This window comes from Phyllobates terribilis, unplaced genomic scaffold (assembly GCF_046119375.1).
Source record: "Phyllobates terribilis strain yellow unplaced genomic scaffold, ASM4611937v1 Scaffold_1__5_contigs__length_1240528914, whole genome shotgun sequence".
NCBI classification, from domain to species: domain Eukaryota; kingdom Metazoa; phylum Chordata; class Amphibia; order Anura; family Dendrobatidae; genus Phyllobates; species Phyllobates terribilis.
Window position 1 is genome coordinate 939,757,406 of NW_027362761.1, and position 21,600 is coordinate 939,779,005.

Sequence of the window (21,600 nt, forward strand, 5' to 3'; positions counted from 1 at the left end):
CGGGCAGAGGGACCAGGTGCTACTCCCGGTCAGACCCCGGACACGGCTGTTGACCCACACAGGGGAATACTGGAACAGGCAGGTTAGGCTGGCACACCGACTGGTGAGTATAGGCAGACACGGCTAGAATACAGACGGGTGGATGCTGGTAAGCACGACTGGTATGCAGGCAGGGAGGTACTTGCAGGTACGACAGGTTGGAGCACCGAGTGGTTAGGACCCAGGAACAGAACCGCAGACGCGGTGGACAAACAGCAGAGTGAGGCCGCCCAGAGCGGCGAGCAAGAGCTGAACAAGACGAGACCGCCTGGAGCGGTGAGCGAGAGAAGAGCAGGACAAGGCCGCTTGGAGCGGTGAGCAAGAGAGGAGCAGGATGAGACTGCCGAAGCAGCAAGCAAAGGGTCGGAGCAGAGCGAGACTGCCGGAGCAGCGAGCAAAGGGTCAGAGCAGAGCGAGACTGCCGGAGCAGCGAGCAAAGGGTCAGAGCAGAGCGAGATTGCCGGAGCAGCGAGCAAAGGGTCAGAGCAGAGCGAGACTGCTGGAGCAGCGAGCAAAGGGTCAGAGCAGAGCGAGACTGCCAGAGCAGCGAGCAAAGGGTCAGAGCAGAGCGAGACTGCCGGAGCAGCGAGCAAAGGGTCAGAGCAGAGCGAGACTGCCGGAGCAGCGAGCAAAGGGTCAGAGCAGAGCGAGACTGCCGGAGCAGTGAGCAAAGGGTCAGAGCGGATCAGGACTGCCGGAGCAGTGAGCAAAGGGTCAGAGCGGAGCAGGACTGCCGGAGCAGTGAGCAAGGCAGAGCAAGCTAGAACCGCCGGAGCGGTGAGCAAGGCAGAGCAGGAGGGACAGGGCTCTGTTCACACGGAACAGACAGGAAGGGAAAGGCAGAACCAGATACCCACAGGGTACTTGCAGTGAAGTAGCGAGTGGACCACAAACTCACAAACGGAAGTACAATGACAATGAGCAGGAGTTAGGTACGAGTTCAAACTCTGCAGAAAAAGGGAAGGTACGGACATAGAGAAAAACAGGAAACAGGCTAGGAGAGTATTCAGACAAGAACAGACACAGCAGCAAGATACAGGAGCGGGTCTAGGTATGCGGCCCCTAGAAGGCGGAACAAACAGGCTAGGAGCGTGTTCAGACAGGAACAGGCAAGATATAGGAACGGGTCTAGGTATGCGGCCCCTAGAAGGCGGAAAGAACAGGCTAGGAGCGTGTTCACACAGGCCTGAAAATACAGTCTCCAGGATAGGCAGAAGACAACAGGCTAGAAGATAATACAGATAGGACACAGTTCAGACACGGGAACTGATACCGAACGCAGGAAACATAAACGGGACCTGGCATATCAGTGACCAGAAGCCAACTGACTGAACACAATGCTCAGGCAGGGTTTCTTGGGAGGAGCTGGGTTAAATACCAGATGACAGACAGCAATAGGCTGAGGATGCACAAGGAGTGTGTCAGCAACAGGTACAAGAAACAGGAAGTGATCGGGCGCCGCCCTTAAGCAGCAGAAACAGAGGCAAACAGACAGCATGGAGGGAAGCCAGGCTAGCAGACTGGACTGGAGATGAAGTGCGTGCTCTTGCACAGTGGGAGATGGACCACTATGCAAGGATACCGCCAGGTATGTTGCAAGGTGCTTCACAGGAATTTTTGGAATGTGGAAGAAAAAAATTAACATTTAACTTTTTTCACAAAATGTTACTTTAGACCCAATTTTTTTTATTTTTGCAGGGGTAACAGGAAAAAATGGACCCCAAAATTTATTGTGCAATTTCTCCTGAGTCAGCAGATACCCCATTTGTGGGGGAAAACCACTGTTTGGGCGCACGGAAGGGTTCGGAAGGGAAGGAGCGCCATTTGACTTTTTGAATGTAAAATTTGCTTGAATAATTAGCGGACGCCATGTTGCATTTGGGGAGCCCCTGATGTGCCTAAACAGTGGAAACCCCCCAGAAGTGACACCATTTTGGAAACTAGACCCCTCAGGGAACATATCTAGATGTGTTGTGAGCACCTTGAACCCCCAGTTGCTTCACAGAAGTTTATAACATTGAGCCGTAAAAATAAAATTTTCACATTTTTCCCACAAAAATGTTTTTCAGCCCCCACTTTTGCATTTTCATAAGGGTAACATAAGAAATTGCACTATGCAGTTTGGTGTGCAATTTCTCCTGAGTTAGAAGATACCCCATATGTGGGGGAAAACCACTGTTTGGGCGCGCGGCAGGGTTCGGAAGGGAAGGAGCGCCATTTTACTTTTTGATTGTAAAATGTGCTTGAATAATTAGCCGATGTGCCCCTGATGTGCCTAAACAGTGGAAACCCCCCACAAGTGACACCATTTTGGAAACTAGACCCCTCAGGAAACCTATCTAGATGTGTGGTGAGCGACTTGAACCCCCAAGTCCTTTACAGAAGTTTATAACACGGAGCCGTGAAAATAAAAAAATCAAACTTTTTCAACAAAAATGATGTTTTAGCACCCAATTTTTTTATTTTCGCAAGGGTAAGAGGAGAAAATGTACCTCAAAAACTGTTGTGCAATTTCTCCTGAGTACGCCAATACCCCATATGTGGGGAAAATACAGTGTTTGGGCGCACGGCAGAGTTCAGAAGGGAAGGATCACTGTTTGACTTTTTGAACGCAAAATCGGCTGGAATCGAGAGCGGACGCCATGTCGAGTTTGGAGAGCCCCTGATATGCCTAAATAGTTGAAACCCCCCACAAGTGACCCCATTTTGGAAACTACACCCCTCAAGGATTTTTTCAAGGGGTATAGTGAACATTTTGAACCCAGAGTTCCGACACAGAATTTGATGACATTAGGTCATCATATTGAATAAGTTGTCATTACTCTTGAGCGCAAGTGCTCGCTACTTGAGTTTGCATCGGGTACTCAGGTATGCACCATGTATCACGGGTGCTCAAGTGAAATGCTCGAGTCCCCGCCCGCATGTTTCACGGTTATTAGACACCCCAAAAAAAACATGCGGGGATTGCTCGTGCATGGCAGGCAATCCACGCAAGTCTTTTTTGGCCGCGAAGCATATGGGGCGGAGACTCGAGCACCCGCGATACTCAATGCATACCCGAGCACCCGATGCAAACTCAAGTAGCGAGCACTTGTGTTCAACACTAGTTGCCATATCGTCATCTTTTTTTTTTTTTTTCAACCCTAACATTAGCACAACCCCAACCCCAGCCCTAGCGTTAATTTTTTGTGCCTTTCCTAGTGCGGTATAAGTGATTAGATGACCTTATTCTTTGGGTCGGTGCGACTACAGAGATACCAGAATCATATCGGGTTCTTATGATTGACAGCTGTCACACACTTAAAGACACATATTTTGTAACATCTAGTTTTTGCATCGCCATATTTTGAGAGCTATAATTTTTCCATATTCTGGCCTACAGAGTCACGTGATGGCTTGTTTTTTTGCGGAATGAGTTGACGTTTTTATTGGTGCCATTTTCAGGCACGTGACATTTTTTGATCGCTTTCTATTCCAGCTTTTGGAAGGCGGAATAAACAAAAAAACAACAATTCAGGAATTGTTTTTTTTATTTATTTTTTTATTCTACTCCGCGTGTGGTAAAATTGATATGGTAGCTTTATTCTTCGGGTCAGTACGTTTACAGCGGTACCACATTTATATCGTTTTTTCTATGTTTTGGCGCTTTTACACAATAAAAGCTATTTTATTGAAAAAATTATTTTATTGCATCGCTTTATTCTGAGAGGTATAACTTTTTGATTTTTCAGATGATGGAGCTGTATGGTGGCTTGTTTTTTGCGGGACAAGATGACGTTTTCAGCGGTACCATTTTTATTTATATTTGTCTTTTAATTGCGTGTTATTCTATTTTTTGTTTGGCGGTATGATGATGAAGCATTGTTTTTTGCTTCATTTTTTTTTTTTTTTTTTTTTACCGTATTCACTGAAGGGGTTAACTAGTGGAACAGTTTTATTGGTCAGGTCGTTATGGACGCGGCTACACCTAATATGTGTACTTTTATTGTTTGGGGTTTTTTTTTATAATAATATTTATTGATGGGTACATTATATTTTTTTTTTTGTGGATTATTGTTTTTATTTTTTTTTTTTATATTTTTACAATTTTTTTTTTCACTTTCTGAGAGCTTTTTTACTTTTTTACTTTGTCCCACTATGGGACTTTCACTTTTTTTATTCTGATCGCCTGCATAGCATAGGGATGGAGCACCATCCCTGTGCCATGCAGGCAGTCAGCGCTGCACAGTGATAAGATTGTTTAGTCATGCACTGCGCATGACCAAACAATCTTCCTGCTGTCTGGTGACCCGGATGTTGTCATGACGACATCGGGTCGTCATGGCAACACCCGGGAAGCCGCGGCAGACAGCGCTGGAGGCTGGAAGAGGAGGTGAGTATACCGATCACCTCCCCTTAGCCACCGCAATGCTGCGATCAACTTCGATTACTAGGGAAAGGGGGAGTGGAGACCCTTAGGCAGATCTAATAACACCCTGCCTACCCAACCATCGCTATATAGGTGCCACACCTATCGTCACGCAGGACCCTAAATCCTGTATGTCCCTAGAGCTTGGCCCTAAATAGGGAAAGGGAAGGGTGAGCACTGGTCAGGCCCCACTACATACTAAAGACAACAAGGTAGACAAACAAAGGGGATAAACTTAGCTTGGGCAGACACCAGAGGAGTAATGCCAACTGTCATCCAAGGGCACCAAAGAAGAAGTCAGCCAACAGCTAGTCCTCCAAGCATGTACAAAGGTATATAGAAGTATCACCGGCAATTGCCTGGAGCAAACGGAAAGTTTTTAACTCCCATGCAAGGGTGTGTCAATAAGCAGCAGGAGGGAGGTCGCCGCTGAGTCTTAAAGGAAGAAGGATTAAGAAGGTGTCTGCAATACCAAGTGCAGTTACCTTTTACAGCCAGATCCAGAGCGACTGTCTATTACACATGTCACACCCGTGACACTCTGTGGCCTTTCAGAAAAGGTGTTTATATACTGACAAACAATGTGACACTTAGATTGCACACAGGTGGACTTTCTTTCCCTAAGCATGTGACTTATGAAGTTAACTGCTTGCAAAGTTAACTGATTACAAAAATATTTAAACACATGTTGTAATGTAACAAAATAGGTAAAAAGCCAAGGGGTTGAATACTTTCACAAACCACTGTAATTCTTCTTTAAATTTGCATTTTCAAAGTATTTTTTTGCGAGTTTGCCTGTTTTTTCTTACGATTGTCATTGTGTTCAGAATTTGGGGTTTTCAGATGATTTGCGCTAATGGATCAATTTCAACTTTTTAAATATTCGGAAAATTTAGCCCAAATTTACTCCAGTCCCTTCATGGAATGATTTTTATGTATGCCAAATATTTTTGCACAAATTTTGTACCATTTCGAAAAGCATTAAACTTTTTGCGCTAAAATAAAGAGCATTTTTGATTTTGCACTAAATTCAGAAACAATGTGCACTTCTGTCATTAATACCACACGACAGAAAAAAGTGACTTAAAAAATCATCAAGTGATGAAGCAAGTCTTTGTTTTTCTTCCAAAATCAGTATTGCACCTTTGCACAGGTTTTGGTGGAGTCATGTAAAAGTATTTCATCACACGACAGTATAAAAAAACGTTCATAGTTTCATCCAGAAAAGTGGGACTATTTTTTTCTCACTTGTCATCTGTGTGCAGTCCATATACATTCCTCTTTTTTACAGCACCAGCTATTAATCATTTACATGACCATTTACAGTTTCCTATGTTACAGAATTGCAATGTACCAATAAAAATGTAATGCTGTACTGTGGCTCCATATGGCATCCGATTTTTTTTCTCACACCCATAGACTTGTATCAGGGCAGCGAGGTGGGCTCTTTTTATCCTCCCTCACTATGGGTAAGCAACACCATTTTTAATTACTATACTCTTCTTCATCTATTGTTCATGACCACTTGGCTTTTTCAATGACTGAGATTCCCTGACCCAGACACTGATTATGTGCTTTATGAATGTTTCAATATTACAATTCTTGGAAAGGTATGCTTCTGGAACAAAGCAGACAAGATTTTTCTGTTTGCTCCAGGATGAGCTCCATCACAAACTTTTATGTTCTCTGAAATTTACATATTATAGGGGAAAAAGTAACATTTCTAATTGCTGTTTTACATAAAACAGTCATCATTAACCCCTCAACATAATAACAAGTACATGTACATGATTGTGGGGGTGGAGAGGCTTTAGGAGCTGAGCTTCCTTAAACGTGGCAGAAAATTATTAAACAGCCGCCATCTGTCCCAACAGTTGTGGCTAGAGCCAAGCTCCAAAAGTGGCTGCTAACCATTTATATACTACAGTCAATATCTGACAGCTGTGTCGAAATAGTTGACACGCAACTGCTCGTGCATACTGGCTAGGTTACTATGATAGTTGTGGGCCTGCTAAAGGACCCCATCACTGCCATCTTGGTCCTCCTCTGAAGCTCAGCAATATGCTTAGCTTCAAAGGAGACCAGGATACTTAAGTATTGCAGTATATAATATAAACAATAGGACAATTTGATGTTCAAGTGCCCTAAAAGGACTAATGAATAAAGTAAAAAAATTAAAAAAAGTTTTTAAAAAATATGAAAAATTAAAAAAATATAAAAGTTTGAATCATCTCCGTTTTTTCCCATGTAAAATAAAGAAATAAAAAAATGAAAAAACGTATCTGGAATTGCTGATTTTAATTAACTCTATCAGTAAACGCCAAAGCCAGAAAAAAATCTAAATGACAGAATTGGGGTTTCTGGTCACCACTCTTACTATCTTCCCCAGTTTCCAGAGTCACTCCGTACCTTTGAGGAGTAATGTGACGGCTATTGCAACTTGCCAGCTCTCACTGGGGTCTACGTGTGAGCTTGAAGTGGCTGGAGCCTTGTTCTGATGCTTTATAGACTTACATTGTAAAAGTGACTTCTGGCCTACACATAGACCACAGTGTGAGTCAACAAGTCAGAATAGCCATCATGTGACTCAGAAGAAGTACAGAGCGGCGGTGGAAACAGGAGAAGACAGCGATCAGTGAGATTATTATCACACTTATACTACACCACACTAATAGTGTTGAGCGAGTATGTTCTATTAACCCTTTCGCCGAGTATGCTCGGGCCAAGCTCCAAGTATTTATAGCTGCTCGGTGATAAGGTTAAATCACTCCCGTGTGCATGATTTGCAACTGTTTGACAGTTTTATTACATGTGAGGAATGTCTATTTCTTACACATTCCTCACATGTAATAAAACTGTCAAACAGTTGCAAATCATGCACACGGGAGCGATTCAACCATATCACCGAGCAGCTATAAATACTCGGAGCTTGGCCCGAGCATACTCGGACAGAACATACTCGCTCAACACTACACACTAACCATTTACATGCGCTTAGGGGAAAAAAAAAATAAAAAAATAATACTAATGTGAGTGCTTCTTTAAAGCCATAAGTGAATTGTATTTGCTTTTCTAGTCTCTTATTATTTTCTTATTTTTTTTTATACTTTTATTATTATTCTTTAAGCACTATCTTTTAAACCTGATTATGATGATTGGGGGGTCATTTAACTGATCTGAGCATTGAGAAATTTGCTTTACAGAAGCTGTATAGACCTTATGAAAGCCTGTATACTGAAGATGTTTATTGAGTGTTCTGAGCATGCTTTGCATCCTGTGCAGAGGTCATTATGCAGGAAGGGGAGTAAATCATCTGTGACCCTTACTTTTTGGGGGGAAATAGTGACTGTAATAAGTAATAATATACTAAGGTGTTACCTTTAAATCCTGTTTGTGAGGATAAATGACTTGAGAAATTAACTCTATAGTGACAGTCTATTATGAGGCTTAATATTCAGTGTAAAAAAATGCTATATTTTTTGAAATATAGAACTTTTTAACAATATATTATTTTCTTAAAACTTCTGAAAAACAACAGGACAGCTTTCATGCATTTAAATTGTAATCCTCAACATAGCAGATGAGACAGAGATATGAAAAAAACAGTGGTCAGTAACGCCTGGCAATGCTTCCCAGAGGTTATCTTTAGTCAAGAATAATGCCTAAGTTAACATGACCATAGCAAATCCTCACAATTCTAGCTTTTGATACAGAACACTTTTAAATATGAAATGAAAAAGAAGAGACCTGTGATATTATTTCTGTAGATAACGTTTTTCAACCCCAATTTGTGATCTATGCAGAATGAAAAGAAATTTGGTAAGAGTACCTTGCAGCAGATTTTAGAGTCACATTTAGTTTCAGGTATAAATTGTGGAGATATCTACCAGCATAAAATTGGGAAAATAGAAGAAAATACTGGTTTAGATTAAAGTGAAGAAAATGCATCAATTATAGGACGCTCAAAAGTTTCCTAAAATGATAGATAATAGGGGAAAGATACTGCATATTTTTAAAAGCTTTCAACTGTGTAATCTTCCATCTCTCAGAGGAAGTCACTTGTATAACACCAAGCACAGATCTGAATGCCGCAATTTCTGTATTATGTAAAACACAAGCGATTTTAAAACCTGTGATTATCTTATATGCAGGCAATTAGCTATTGTTCACTACACAGAATGATAGAATGGCACAGTGACCGACCATACACTAGAAATCTGATATCCCTATCCATAGATTCTTCTCCTAATATCCGGAATAGAGTCAGGACAGCAGATTTACTAAATCAGTCTCAATGACCCATTTCTTTGTGGTTTGTGCACAGACTTATTAATACATAAAACATACATAATGTCATTTGTACGACTGTGCTGCCATATTCCATAAACGGTAACTGTACTCTGAACTAACTTGCCAGAATAATGTGTCCTGCGTGTGTAACTTATTTATTTTACTCACTTCTATAGCTCCATTAATTCCATAACAGTTTACAAACATAGTCGTAACTGGGGCTCATAATCTAAATTTCCTATCAGTATGTCTTTGGCGTACTAATATCTGGTCATTATATGACTTGTAACCTGCATTTTATGCAGTTTTCCTCTCTACGGACTTTTTCTCTATTGCGAAATCCACTGGGAATTAGCTGTTGTGATCTCTCCTATACAGAGCACAGCACAAAGAGAGGGATTCCTGTTCTTTATTCACTTTTTTAGCATTTGAAGACAAGCTACAGAAGCATTGAGGGAATTGTAAATGCTTAGCTGTCTGGATGGGAATCAGCTTTGCAAAGCGGTAAATAACTTGCTAGAGAGTTTACCAAAATTTTTGTAATTCTCCTCCTGCCTGTTTCTTCTCCCTGCTCCTCACCTGTCCTCCCCTTTCCTTCTCAAGAGAGCATAATAGGCATTGTAACATGACACTAGAGTGAGCTTTCAGTCTGTCTTATCTGAGAAAGATGGATTTGATCTATTTTTTTTTAAGTGGCTGACAAATTCAAAAGGCAAGGGGTTAAGGGGTTTCCACCTTTGAGGAAATTTTTTTAACTTAAATGCCTGGTCTATACAGCATTTTTGCAATTGGGTTTCATTAGAAATGTTCATTGCACTGTTTTGCTTTTATAGGCTCTTTGGTTCCCTGCACAGTAACTTTTAATGTAGTTTGTGGCCACAAATCATGCGCAAAGGATCTCAGGAAAAGAGAGATAGAACAGAGTTATAAAGTTTTCTGTTAGACTGATAAAACAAGCTCACAGAGAGTTTCTCAGTTATGGGGGTCGGCTGCTTTTTTGTTAGTGCAGCTTTCCTCATGTCTCTACATAAAATGTCGGCTGGCGGAGGAGCAGTGACCAGACCTGTCCATCAGCTCACATGGGAAAGTTGTTTTTCTACTGTTACAGACTGACAAACTGGTCTGGTCACTTGCTTCTCCAACAGCAGCCATTATATGGACAGAAGTGTCGGTCAGTTTGTGACATGTTTAGAATAAAACCCAATTGCAAAAATCATTTTTTTAGCCCAAAATACATGCATTTAACAAAAGAAATGGTCCCCAAAGGTGGTCAACCTCTTTAATAATATCATAATCAGCCATATTTTGTACTGTAGGTTAAAGGAAAATTCTAAGTTTAGCATATTGCATTCTTTCCTAGGCTTATTTTGTACAGGTATGTGTATAAATTACTTGATCCTCTTATTTTTCTTGGTGACTTGGTCTCCAGCAGTTACTACTGATTCATATCTTGGAGTAAGAGACATGTCTATAAACAGTTTTTATGAGCTTACACTAGGCCACAATGTAAAGCATAAAGTTGGATAGAGCAACCCCCTGAGCCACTGACAGACAGGACATGTGATTTAGACAATATTCTTCCTTTATTACTTAGACTATTACACAGCTAAGGATATCTTAACTTCACGTTATACAATACATTTGGCATATGTGCCATAAAAAGTCCTGGTGCATCCTCTGACCTAAGTCCTTCACCTTATGGTGAACAAAATAATGTCTTTTGCCCCCTATCTGGACGGCATACACACTATATTGGGAATTTTAAAGTGAAAACCTATGAAGTTTTTTATATTGAAGCCTATGGGTAAAATATGCCACTGTAAGCTTAGAAACTATAATGTGTGCAAGCCTTCAGATGGCAGTACGGTGCACTTTGGCAAAATCTCCTGATGTACTGTATACTTGTGACACAAGGCTCAAAATCAATGTGAACAGAGCAATAGCTGCTGTTTTATTATTGCTTAGCTCTAATGGTGTAGGATGGAGAAACTATAGGTGGCACAGAGGTCATTATTGCACCTGGACCTGGAGCCTCAGGGTCTTCATGGCCCCTCAGTCACATTAGAAGACAGTTCTATAAAATTAAAAATAAAAACCTGTTGGAAGGGCCTGATATTAATCTTATGACTATGACCAGAAGCTTCAACTTACTTCTCTGTGGAGTTGCAAAGAGCAGCAAAGCGACCAACTCTGATGGAAAAAAGTAGGTTCTTCAAGCAGAACTCATTGGGTCGCTTTGTAGATGTTTTAAAATCCTGCGTTGACAATTTGCTGCCTCTGTGAATTTACATTCTTCCACAGAATAAAGTTTAAAATGTTCATTTTTATAATCAAAGACTCAGCTAAAGGAAAATTCCACAAATGCTACTCACCGAATAACAAGCAGTTCTACCCAAACTCTCACAAATGCCGGTAATGGGCCAAAAGCTTCTAGGATATATGTGTAGTGGCCCCCAGATTTCTTTATGCACGTTCCCAGTTCTGCATAGCAAAGAGCACCTAGAAACAAAGTCAATGATCAGATTCAGTGTCGAATGGGATATAACTGCATCTACACTATGTGACTATCTGACAGTGCAAACTGAAGTATTAAAAACAAGCGTCCAATTCTAATCCTGTATAAGGCCTTATTCAGACGTCTGTGTTTCACGTACATGTTCTGGGTTTTTTACTGATAGAATACGTATCCGTTATCGTCTGTGAGGCTGTTCATATGTCCATGTTTTTGCAGGGTAACATATCCATTTTTTTTATCAGTTGATGCAAAGTACCAATTCAAGTCTATGAAGATCACAGTCTGCACACTTTTGATGAAACTCTGATAGTAAAAACTGACCAAACACTGATGAAATAGATCTAAAATATGGATGACACTTGGCCCATGTTTTGCATACGTGAACAACCACAGATGTCTGAATGAGACCCCCAGGAGTGAAATTACCAAAAATGAGGGACATTTTACTTCCATTCAGCATACCATGAATATGAAATGTATAAAGTTCAAGAATAGTAAGAAAAAGAAACTAAAATAATTACATTTTGTTTTCATTTATTTCATCATCCTTTTGCTTTCTTATCAGTGCAGCTGTATGAGAACTTGTTTTTTTTATAGGATGTGTTTTATTTTTTTTAAATTATTCATTTGAAGAGGAGGATGGAAAAGACAGATATTATCATTATTATTTATTCATATAACGGCATTAATTTTCACAGCATGTTACAGATATTATCATCACTGTCCCATTGAGGCTCCCAATCTAAATTCCCTATCAGCAGTACACTTTGTATCTATAACCATGAGCTTTTCCTTGCACATTTTGCTACCGTACACCTTCCCGACTACTGTTTCAGGCCATGACCCCACTATCAGTATTTGGTCAGTATTCAGTCAGTATTTTTTCTCAGGAGTGGGAGCCAAAATCAGACAAGGAACAATCAGAGAAAAGGTATAATAGAAACAAGTCACCAATTCTGCATTTATCACCCACTCCTGGTTTTGGCTCCCACTCCTGAGAAAAAATACTGACCAAATACTGATAGTGGAGCCGTAACCTACAGTTCCTATGCACATCTATGTACTTCAATGGAAACAGTCTACAAACAAACTGTATAGGTGATCTAGAAGACATCCTACCAATTGCATGTAAGTATGAATTAGAGAGTAGGAGGAAGGGATAAGTCTATAAACCCCAAAATAAATTAATTAATACCGCAGTTACATGTTGAGAGAATAATATGCGAATGATATGTGATTCATTAATTTGCGAGGAATTGTTTGTCTTGCAAAGGAAGTACTGGAGGAACAAGACATACTGATGTCTGATTAAAAAAAAGCAAAAAATCACAACACTAATGCTAGAAGATTGCACAATATCAACCACATCATTCCTAATTTCCAGTATAATGATAGCAATATTTCTACACATGACGCTCAGAGTGTTGCAAATCGAAACAAGTCAGTAGTAAAAATGCTTTCCGGGTGGTTTCACAACTATAGTGACACAGTTTAAAGGGAATCTGTCAGCAGGGTTTTGCTACCTCATCTGAGAGCAGCCTGATGTAGGCAAAGAAAAGCTGAATCCAATGATGTATCACAGAATAGATTAGTGGATTAGCTGTTCTGACACAATCTGGCTACGTTCCCACCATGAGCTTTTGGTGCATTTTTGATGCTGTGTATTTTTGCTGGGCCAAAAACGCAGCGTCTTACAGTTCCAGCAGAGTAGATGGGATGTATAGGAATCTCATGTCCTTTGTGCTTTTATTTTATTCAGCGTAAACTGACCTGCGGTGCGTGTTTCAAATCTGCAACATGTCAATTTCTCTTGCAGGTACACTGAGTTTTCTGTGCAAACGATTGACTTAGATGCAGACATTCCACCAATAAAAAACGCACAAGTGCAGTTTTAGTGCATTTCCAAGGCGGGGACAAATCAAAAAATCATATACCCTACACCTAAGTTTATCAATAAAGCTTTGCCAAAGCCAAAAACCAGGAAGTATCAAAAACAAAGCAGCTTCATTTAAAGCATGACATACCAAACAGAGATAAAAACACAGTGTCATAGAACGAGATAAAAAAGCATGTTAGAAAACGCACCCAAAAAAGCAATAAAAAAACCTCAAGTAACCTAATTTAAATATTAGGTGCAGAAATTCTGCAACATCAAAAACTCACCAATTGCTCATCATAGGAATGCAGCCTTACAATTTTTAGATTTAACAATGCAGCACAGCTCAGAAAGCTAACCCTGTCCTCCTGCTTATCACAGGATGGGGTGTCGAACAAGAGCCCGCGCACCTGCTAATCACAGCAATGATAATGTCCTAGTGATAAAACCTTCACTGTAAGTAAATAACAGCACACAGCCTGACATGTGACATATGGTTGAATTCTGTGTTTTAACCCCTACATCAGGCTGTCCTCAAATTACATAGCAAAAATCTTCTTACAGATTCCCTTTAAGTACTTGTGGTCATTTCATAAAACTTCAAAAAAGACTACAACAGGATTAGCTGAATTGAATTTTCAAATGAAAAACTTTTATAGACTACGTTTTATTCACTGTAAGGGACCCATTTGTGTATGCAGGATTCAAAGATTTTTGTTTTTGTTCACATATATGTGTATAGGGGTTGATCTGCAGTACTCCGCTGTGGCCACTATCCTGCTGATGGAGCTGTGCTGTTCACTTCACAACTGAGCACATCCAGCTGCTGCCGGCATCAGGAACAGCTGATTGGGGGATGCTGGGTATCCACACCCACTGATCCAGTATTGATGGCCTATCAATTTAGGTAATCAATATAAAAGTACTAGACAACCCCTTTAAATATATGGGTTGTATATTTGGGTTATTGTCCTGATGCAGAATAAATTTGGATGCCTCTCTGATGGTATTGGATAATAGGTAATCTGCCTGTATTCCTCAGCATTGAGGACGCCATTAATCCTGACCAAATCCCCAATTCTATATGTTGAAATGCTGCCCCCCCTGAAGTGCGGCCATGTCTGCTTCACTGTTGCTTGAAGACATTATACCACTCTCCAGCCCTTTGATGAACAAATTACTTTCTTTTACAGCCAATAATGCTATCTTTCTCTGTATTTTCATGCATAGTAAAGTCGCTTGGGCTTGTTTTCAAGTTGAATGAATGTTTTTTGTGCTTAATTCTTCCATGAAGGCCACTTCTGTCCACACTTGTCAGAATAGTAGATGGGTTTATCTGGGTCCTCTTGGTTGCTTCAGATTCTGGACTGCTGGATATCTAATTCTGAAGGGAAGTAAGCATAATTTCACTTTCATCTGCTGCACTAGGATTCCTTGGCCCACCACTGTGTCTACAGGCCTCAACATTGCCCATTTCTTCGTGCTTCTGTAAAAAACCTTGTACAGTCCTTTTTGAAATGTCAGTCGTACTTTGAAATCTTTGCCTGGGAGAGACCTTGCTGATGCGCTATAACAACCTTGTGTTGGGAGAGCCCTTGCTGATGCGCTATAACAACCTTGTGTTTTTTACTCTGCTCAATCTTTCCATGATTTATAACCCGTGACAAGACATTGACTTCCAAAGTCTCACATTTGTAGAAGAGTTTGGCTGTTCCTCCCCCAGTTTTAGGCCTCCTACACATTTCTTTCTGTTTCAGTTGATAACTGTATTTCAAAGACCTAACATGGTCTTTCTAACGGCTTTTATTTTTGGAAATGGGGTGTGTGCAGGATCTATGTCGCGGTGGGACGCGGCGTCCCACCGCGACATAGATCCTGTGCACACCCCTTTTCTAACAGTAAAGGCCGTGAGAAAGACCATGTTAGGTCGAAAGGTTGGCCTGCTTGTTTCCTGTGGGGTTACTGTTCAATATTAAATTAAAAAAATGATTTTTGCATCCACATTGGAGTGCCGAAGTTCTTTTGTTATTGTACAAATGTACCTAGAAGATTTGATACTCTTTTGAAGGCAAAGGTTGGGCTCATCAAACGTTAATGTGATTTACATCTCTCTTGCTTATTCTCTTTGCCTTTTGTTACATGATAAAAATAAAAAAATATATACAAATATATATGAGTGTTTGTTAATATATTATAAATATTGTGATGGGGACAGATAAACATATGGTGAGTTAGCTGGTTTATTGGGCAAAGTGTCACATATTGAAGCAGTGAAGAGGATGTGTGCTTGGAATTGAGCCAGTGAAAAGTATAAAAAAGGAGAGACCCCAACATCTGATGGGGTACGTATCGACCACATGGATCTGCTCTTAACCATTGTGAATATGATATTCATGAGTCAAGCTAATAAATGGTACGCGCTTGAGGGTGAAGAACTTATTGTGCCATGTCATGCTGTATTTGCATCCCTACGCTTTCAGCCTTTCAGTATCCTGTTTTTTAATGATTGTGATTCATAGGTTGGTGACTAATAGACAAAACACCAATAGGTGCAGTGTGTATTGTACAAACAGATCTTCTGTGACTATAGACATTTCTTCAAACAACAGAAGTTTCTTCAATTATAGAACTAAATCTTTTTGGTTTCCCAATATACCCACGGGGAACATTTTACTGCAAGTTCTGCCATACAATATTAATGCTTTATAAGAAGATTTATATCCCAGGAAATCCCATGATTTAGGTGAATGAATCTTCCAACATCCAGGAACTTCCCTGCACTTATCTGCCAGCGCTGGTGATTAAATGGTTTGTTATACATTGTTTCACAAGGTGTGATAAAGTAATAATGAGCTATGAATATTAGAGGATTGCAGCACTATGATATATTGTAACACCTGTGTAGCTACCGATTCCCTTTTTTTTTTTTATATATACAGATTGTACTAAATTCCACAGCTTTCAGATGAGTGTAAAATCAAGGTGTCATGTAGTGATCATGGTGAGAACCACGTGTCCAACAATTACACATAAAGGGGTTTTCTGGTTTTGAAAAAATACCTCTCCTCATGCGCAGTTTGTTTAAAAAAAATAAATTTTTTTTACTATACTCACCATTTCTTAGTTTAGTGAAGACTTCTATCACTGCTCCTCATGTCTGTTAATGTCTATAGCACTGACTTTGCATCGCCAGCACTGCAGCCAATGATTGAGTTCATCACACTAGAGAAGGACATCATGGTTGGAAGAATAGAAGGCACAAGGTGAAGAGGGAGAACAGAAACTCGATAGCCTGATAGAATCAAGATAACAGTGGAGAAGACCCTGGTGGACCTATCTAGGTTTGCACAAGATCGATCTTTCTACATAACGTTCATCCATCAAGTCATCATGGCTCAGGATCAAGCTGAAGGCCGTTAATAATAATAATCTCCTCGTATCGTGCACTCAAGCGGAACCTCTGAACTCACTGATTGGTTAAAGTGCTAACAATCTAACGACAATACTACACACAATAGCAAACCCCAGAGCAGCAGTAGTGGAGACTCAGACCTGGACCCAGGGAGTAAAGAACATTTTTTTTTTTTATTTAAAGCAAACTGCAGCTGGTGTAGAGGGCTTTTTTTAAACCAGGAAACCCCTGTAAGGCTCCATATGTTATTTTTATTATGATTCTTTTTTAAATATTTTGAACAGTCTTATAAATAAAGAAGTATGTAATAACTAGAGGGTGGCTCTCCTATTGTAATGTCCTTTAGGAGTTAAAGTGGGGAATCACTGCAAGGAGCAACTTTGTTCTGGTGTTTATGTAATTAAACAGTTTCCCCCGGAAGCATTAGGGTGAATTCATACATGACAGAGTTAATATAGAGGTCTTATATTATCGCAGCTTCAGTTTTTCTAACTACATTATGTTATTACAGGTCACTAAGAGATGAATGGATCGATCCACAGATGTTCAACTTCGAATCGAATTTTCTAAAATTTGCAGATCCCCACAAATTTATACACTCTGCAATTCAACTTGAAAAATAAGCCCCCAAAAAAGAGAAGCACCATTTCACAGACTACTGAAGACTAAGAGAGTGGCTTAATGGAGTCAAGTGCAGTCACACAGACTTCATCATAATTCCCTGCAGCTATCACATCACATGGTCTAGAGGCGAATTGGGGGTTTATAACAGGCAGTATAGAAGATGGGAGCCAGTTAAGAAGCCTTTTAGGCTTTTACAGCATAGAGATGGGAGGTCAGAGTACAAGGCTCATTCCACTTAGGGGTAGAAAAAAGTCCTAAATCTGAATGTGGTGTACTAATTTCAGTGGTCTTTAAATAATATTTCAAAGATTCAAGTGATATATAGGGTAATACTGTATCTAGATAATCACTAAGCACGATTGTTAATGGATTGATCTGATCGATCTACAGAAACAGCACCCTATTAGCTGAATTTTTTTTATATACTTCACAGACTGCAAACAAGAAGGGGAATATTAAACCCCTCAGTTTTCTTTCTGTATTTCCAGCCAATTAGTAACTTTTTAGTATTGCCTTCTGAGAAAGCTTCATTCAACACAAATCTAATTTTAGGGGAAAATTCAGCAAATTCGAATTTCAAAAGATCTGCTTGTCTCTGGTGTCTGTAGATTGCAAACCATAATGATTAGAGATTAGAGAATTTCGATAAATTTGTTTTGGGTTCAATTGAAACTTCCCTAAAGTTTGATTTGGACTAAATTGGTTCCTCTTGAATTGAAAGTGCCCCAAAAGATGTTTACTATGCTCTGAGATCTCTCTAGACCATAAAGCATAAAGGAGTTAAAAAAACAATAAAATATTATATTCACTAGTCCTAGGCCTGCCCCTCCCCTGTCCTGCTCCATAGCTTCTGACTGGTCCTCTGTTTGTCTATTCAGATTTTTCAAACTATTGACTTCAGATTTTCCACGCTCTTGCCTTCAGGTCCGTAATGATTATGCCTCACATGATTACATTGATCTGATATAATGGACATACTTTGAACCCAAGTTGACTGCAGGAGGCTTAGTCCAGTGTTTCCCAAACCCTGTCCTCACGGACCCCAACGCATCATATTTTCAGGATCTCCTTAATATTGCACAGGTGAGAGAACCTGTGACAGTTTCTGATGCCTTAATAATAATTCTATCACCTGGGCAATACTAAGGAGATCCTGAAAATATGACGTGTGGGGGGCCGTGAGGACTAGGGTTTGGGAAACACTGGCTTAGTCAATGCCAGTAGACTAGTGATGAGCGAGCATGCTCGTTACTCCAAATTTACAAGCATGCTCAGGTGTTTTCCGCTGTGCGCATGATTTGCGACGGTTTGACAGCTTTAATACATGTAAGGAATGCCTGTTTCTTAGGCATTCTTCACATGTATTAAAACTGTCAAACAGTTGAAAATAATGTGCACAAAGTGACTAAAACATAACGATCGAACACGGTGAAGATACGCAGCAAGCACCAGAGCATGCTCGCCGAAAGGGTTAACAGAACACACTTGCTTATCACTACAGGAGACCTGATGAGCATAGGCTTGGAAATTCCATTCATTACAAATTGATTTGCTCCTCTCTAATTTTCACAGTTATATATTGAATAGGTCAGCACTTGCTTGTCCCTAGCGTGATAATAAGGAGTGATAAAATGGGGCATACTAAGGCCTTTATGACGACATAGCACATCAGAGCATTTAGAATCCTCAACAGAAGTGACATATAAAGTTGTACAACATTACCATAAATCATATCAAGATCATCACTTTATTTGTTATGCAGATTAGAGATGAGCGTTGTTCTACTCGAACTGTTCGCCAATCTCAAATTCGAGCTGTTTTGGGCGGTGTTCGAGCCGGTCGGCGAACACGAACAATTTGAGAAAAATTCGGCTGTTCGAGGTTATGTTCGATAACTGTTCGTGCACCAAAATCATAACTGGATTTTTTCTCAGTAATGATGAAAATTAATGTTAATACGCAGTTTGAGTGTACAGCGGGGCGGGGGGAGGGGCAGGGGATGGATCTCTGCAGGAACAATGAAGATCTCCATTTTTTTTTCTCTTTCCCGCATTTGCAGTGGGGAGGTGCAATCTGTCAGCCTATCAGCAGCGCACACACGGAGCGAAGTGCTTTTTTTCACACAAGCAAGGGCATGTGTGATTGGCAGTGTATGTCACATGTCCTTGCCCTATAAGACCAAGCCATTTTCCCCGTCGCCACCATTTTCTCACTGCTGCAGCTGCGTGTTAGACGGCACCGCTGTTGCTGTGTGCGCTATACCTTGTTAATTTCAAGCCAATTTTCGCACAAATATACAGATAGCTTGGGAGTAGGGAATAGTTGTGATTGCAGTCCTTTTAAGGACTAGGTTACAGCATTTCCTACGACTTTTATCAGGCAGGTCTGTGCTCTTAAATAGACAGATTGTGGGAGTAAAGACTAATTGTAATTGGAGTCCTTTTCAAGACTAGGTTACATCAGTTCCTATCAGTTTTTGCCAGGCAGGTCTGTGCCAGTGCTGTGCAAGTTTTTTTCACAGCATTTGGCTGAATCTAGCAAAGCAAATCCTTTTTGGCCTATTGCACAGTGTGTTAGTCAGTGGAGTAGCCTATCTGTGTTGCAAGATATACCACCTGTGTATAGAATACCAATTTTTTTACTGCACCTAGTGAAGTAAAATCTTTTGGGCATAGCATCATTCTATTAGTCCATCTATACTGACCTCCATCAGGTTGCAAACTGAATATAATTTTTTTCTGCATCTAGCTCTGAAAAAATATTTGGGCTTCTAGCAGTGTGTGGGACTTGGTCTATTAGTCCATCTATACTGACCTCCATCAGGTTGCAAATTAAAAATAATTTTTTTCTTCATTTAGCTCTGAAAAAATATTTGGGCTTCTAGCAGTGTGTGGGACTTGTTCTATTAGTCCTTCTATACTGACCTCCAGCAGGTTGCAAATTGAATATAATTTTTTTCTGCATCTAGCTCTGAAAAAATATTTGGGCTTCTAGCGGTGTGTGGGACTTGGTCTATTAGTCCATCTATACTGACCTCCATCAGGTTGCAAATTAAAAATAATTTTTTTCTGCATCTAGCTCTGAAAAAATATTTGGGCTTCTAGCAGTGTGTGGGACTTGGTCTATTAGTCCATCTATACTGACCTCCATCAGGTTGCAAATTAAAAATAATTTTTTTCTTCATTTATCTCTGAAAAAATATTTGGGCTTCTAGCAGCGTGTGGGACTTGTTCTATTAGTCCATCTATACTGACCTCCATCAGGTTGCAAATTAAAAATAATTTTTTTCTGCATCTAGCTCTGAAAAAATATTTGGGCTTCTAGCAGTGTGTGGGACTTGGTCTATTAGTCCATCTATACTGACCTCCATCAGGTTGCAAATTAAAAATAATTTTTTTCTTCATTTATCTCTGAAAAAATATTTGGGCTTCTAGCAGCGTGTGGGACTTGTTCTATTAGTCCATCTATACTGACCTCCATCAGGTTGCAAATTAAAAATAATTTTTTTCTGCATCTAGCTCTGAAAAAATATTTGGGCTTCTAGCAGTGTGTGGGACTTGGTCTATTAGTCCATCTATACTGACCTCCATCAGGTTGCAAATTAAAAATAATTTTTTTCTGCATCTAGCTCTGAAAAAATATTTGGGCTTCTAGCAGTGTGTGGGACTTGGTCTATTAGTCCATCTATACTGACCTCCATCAGGTTGCAAATTGAATAAAAAAATTTTCTGCATCTAGCTCTGAAAAAATATTTGGGCTTCTAGCGCTGTGTGGGACTTGGTCTATTAGTCCATCTATACTGACCTCCATCAGGTTGCAAATTAAAAATAATTTTTTTCTGCATCTAGCTCTGAAAAAATATTTGGGCTTCTAGCAGTGTGTGGGACTTGGTCTATTAGTCCATCTATACTGACCTCCATCAGGTTGCAAATTAAAAATAATTTTTTTCTTCATTTAGCTCTGAAAAAATATTTGGGCTTCTAGCAGTGTGTGGGACTTGTTCTATTAGTCCTTCTATACTGACGTCCAGCAGGTTGCAAATTGAATATAATTTTTTTCTGCATCTAGCTCTGAAAAAATATTTGGGCTTCTAGCGGTGTGTGGGACTTGGTCTATTAGTCCATCTATACTGACCTCCATCAGGTTGCAAATTAAAAATAATTTTTTTCTGCATCTAGCTCTGAAAAAATATTTGGGCTTCTAGCAGTGTGTGGGACTTGGTCTATTAGTCCATCTATACTGACCTCCATCAGGTTGCAAATTGAATAAAAAAATTTTCTGCATCTAGCTCTGAAAAAATATTTGGGCTTCTAGCGGTGTGTGGGACTTGGTCTATTAGTCCATCTATACTGACCTCCATCAGGTTGCAAATTAAAAATAATTTTTTTCTGCATCTAACCCAGCCAATAGTTTTGGCCTAATACCACAGTTTGGCC

General features: G+C 40.0%; 1 protein-coding gene across 1 annotated transcript in view; it reads right to left on the reverse strand.

Annotated features, from left to right (window-relative positions):
* The window catches only part of SLC7A11 (solute carrier family 7 member 11), a 314,366-nt gene that overhangs the window by 265,428 nt on the left and 27,338 nt on the right, over positions 1 to 21,600 (reverse strand). Inside the window, exon 2 of the mRNA XM_073641718.1 lies at positions 11,110 to 11,236. Within this exon, the coding sequence (XP_073497819.1) occupies positions 11,110 to 11,236 (127 nt within the window). The remainder of the gene's footprint in view (positions 1 to 11,109; positions 11,237 to 21,600) is intronic.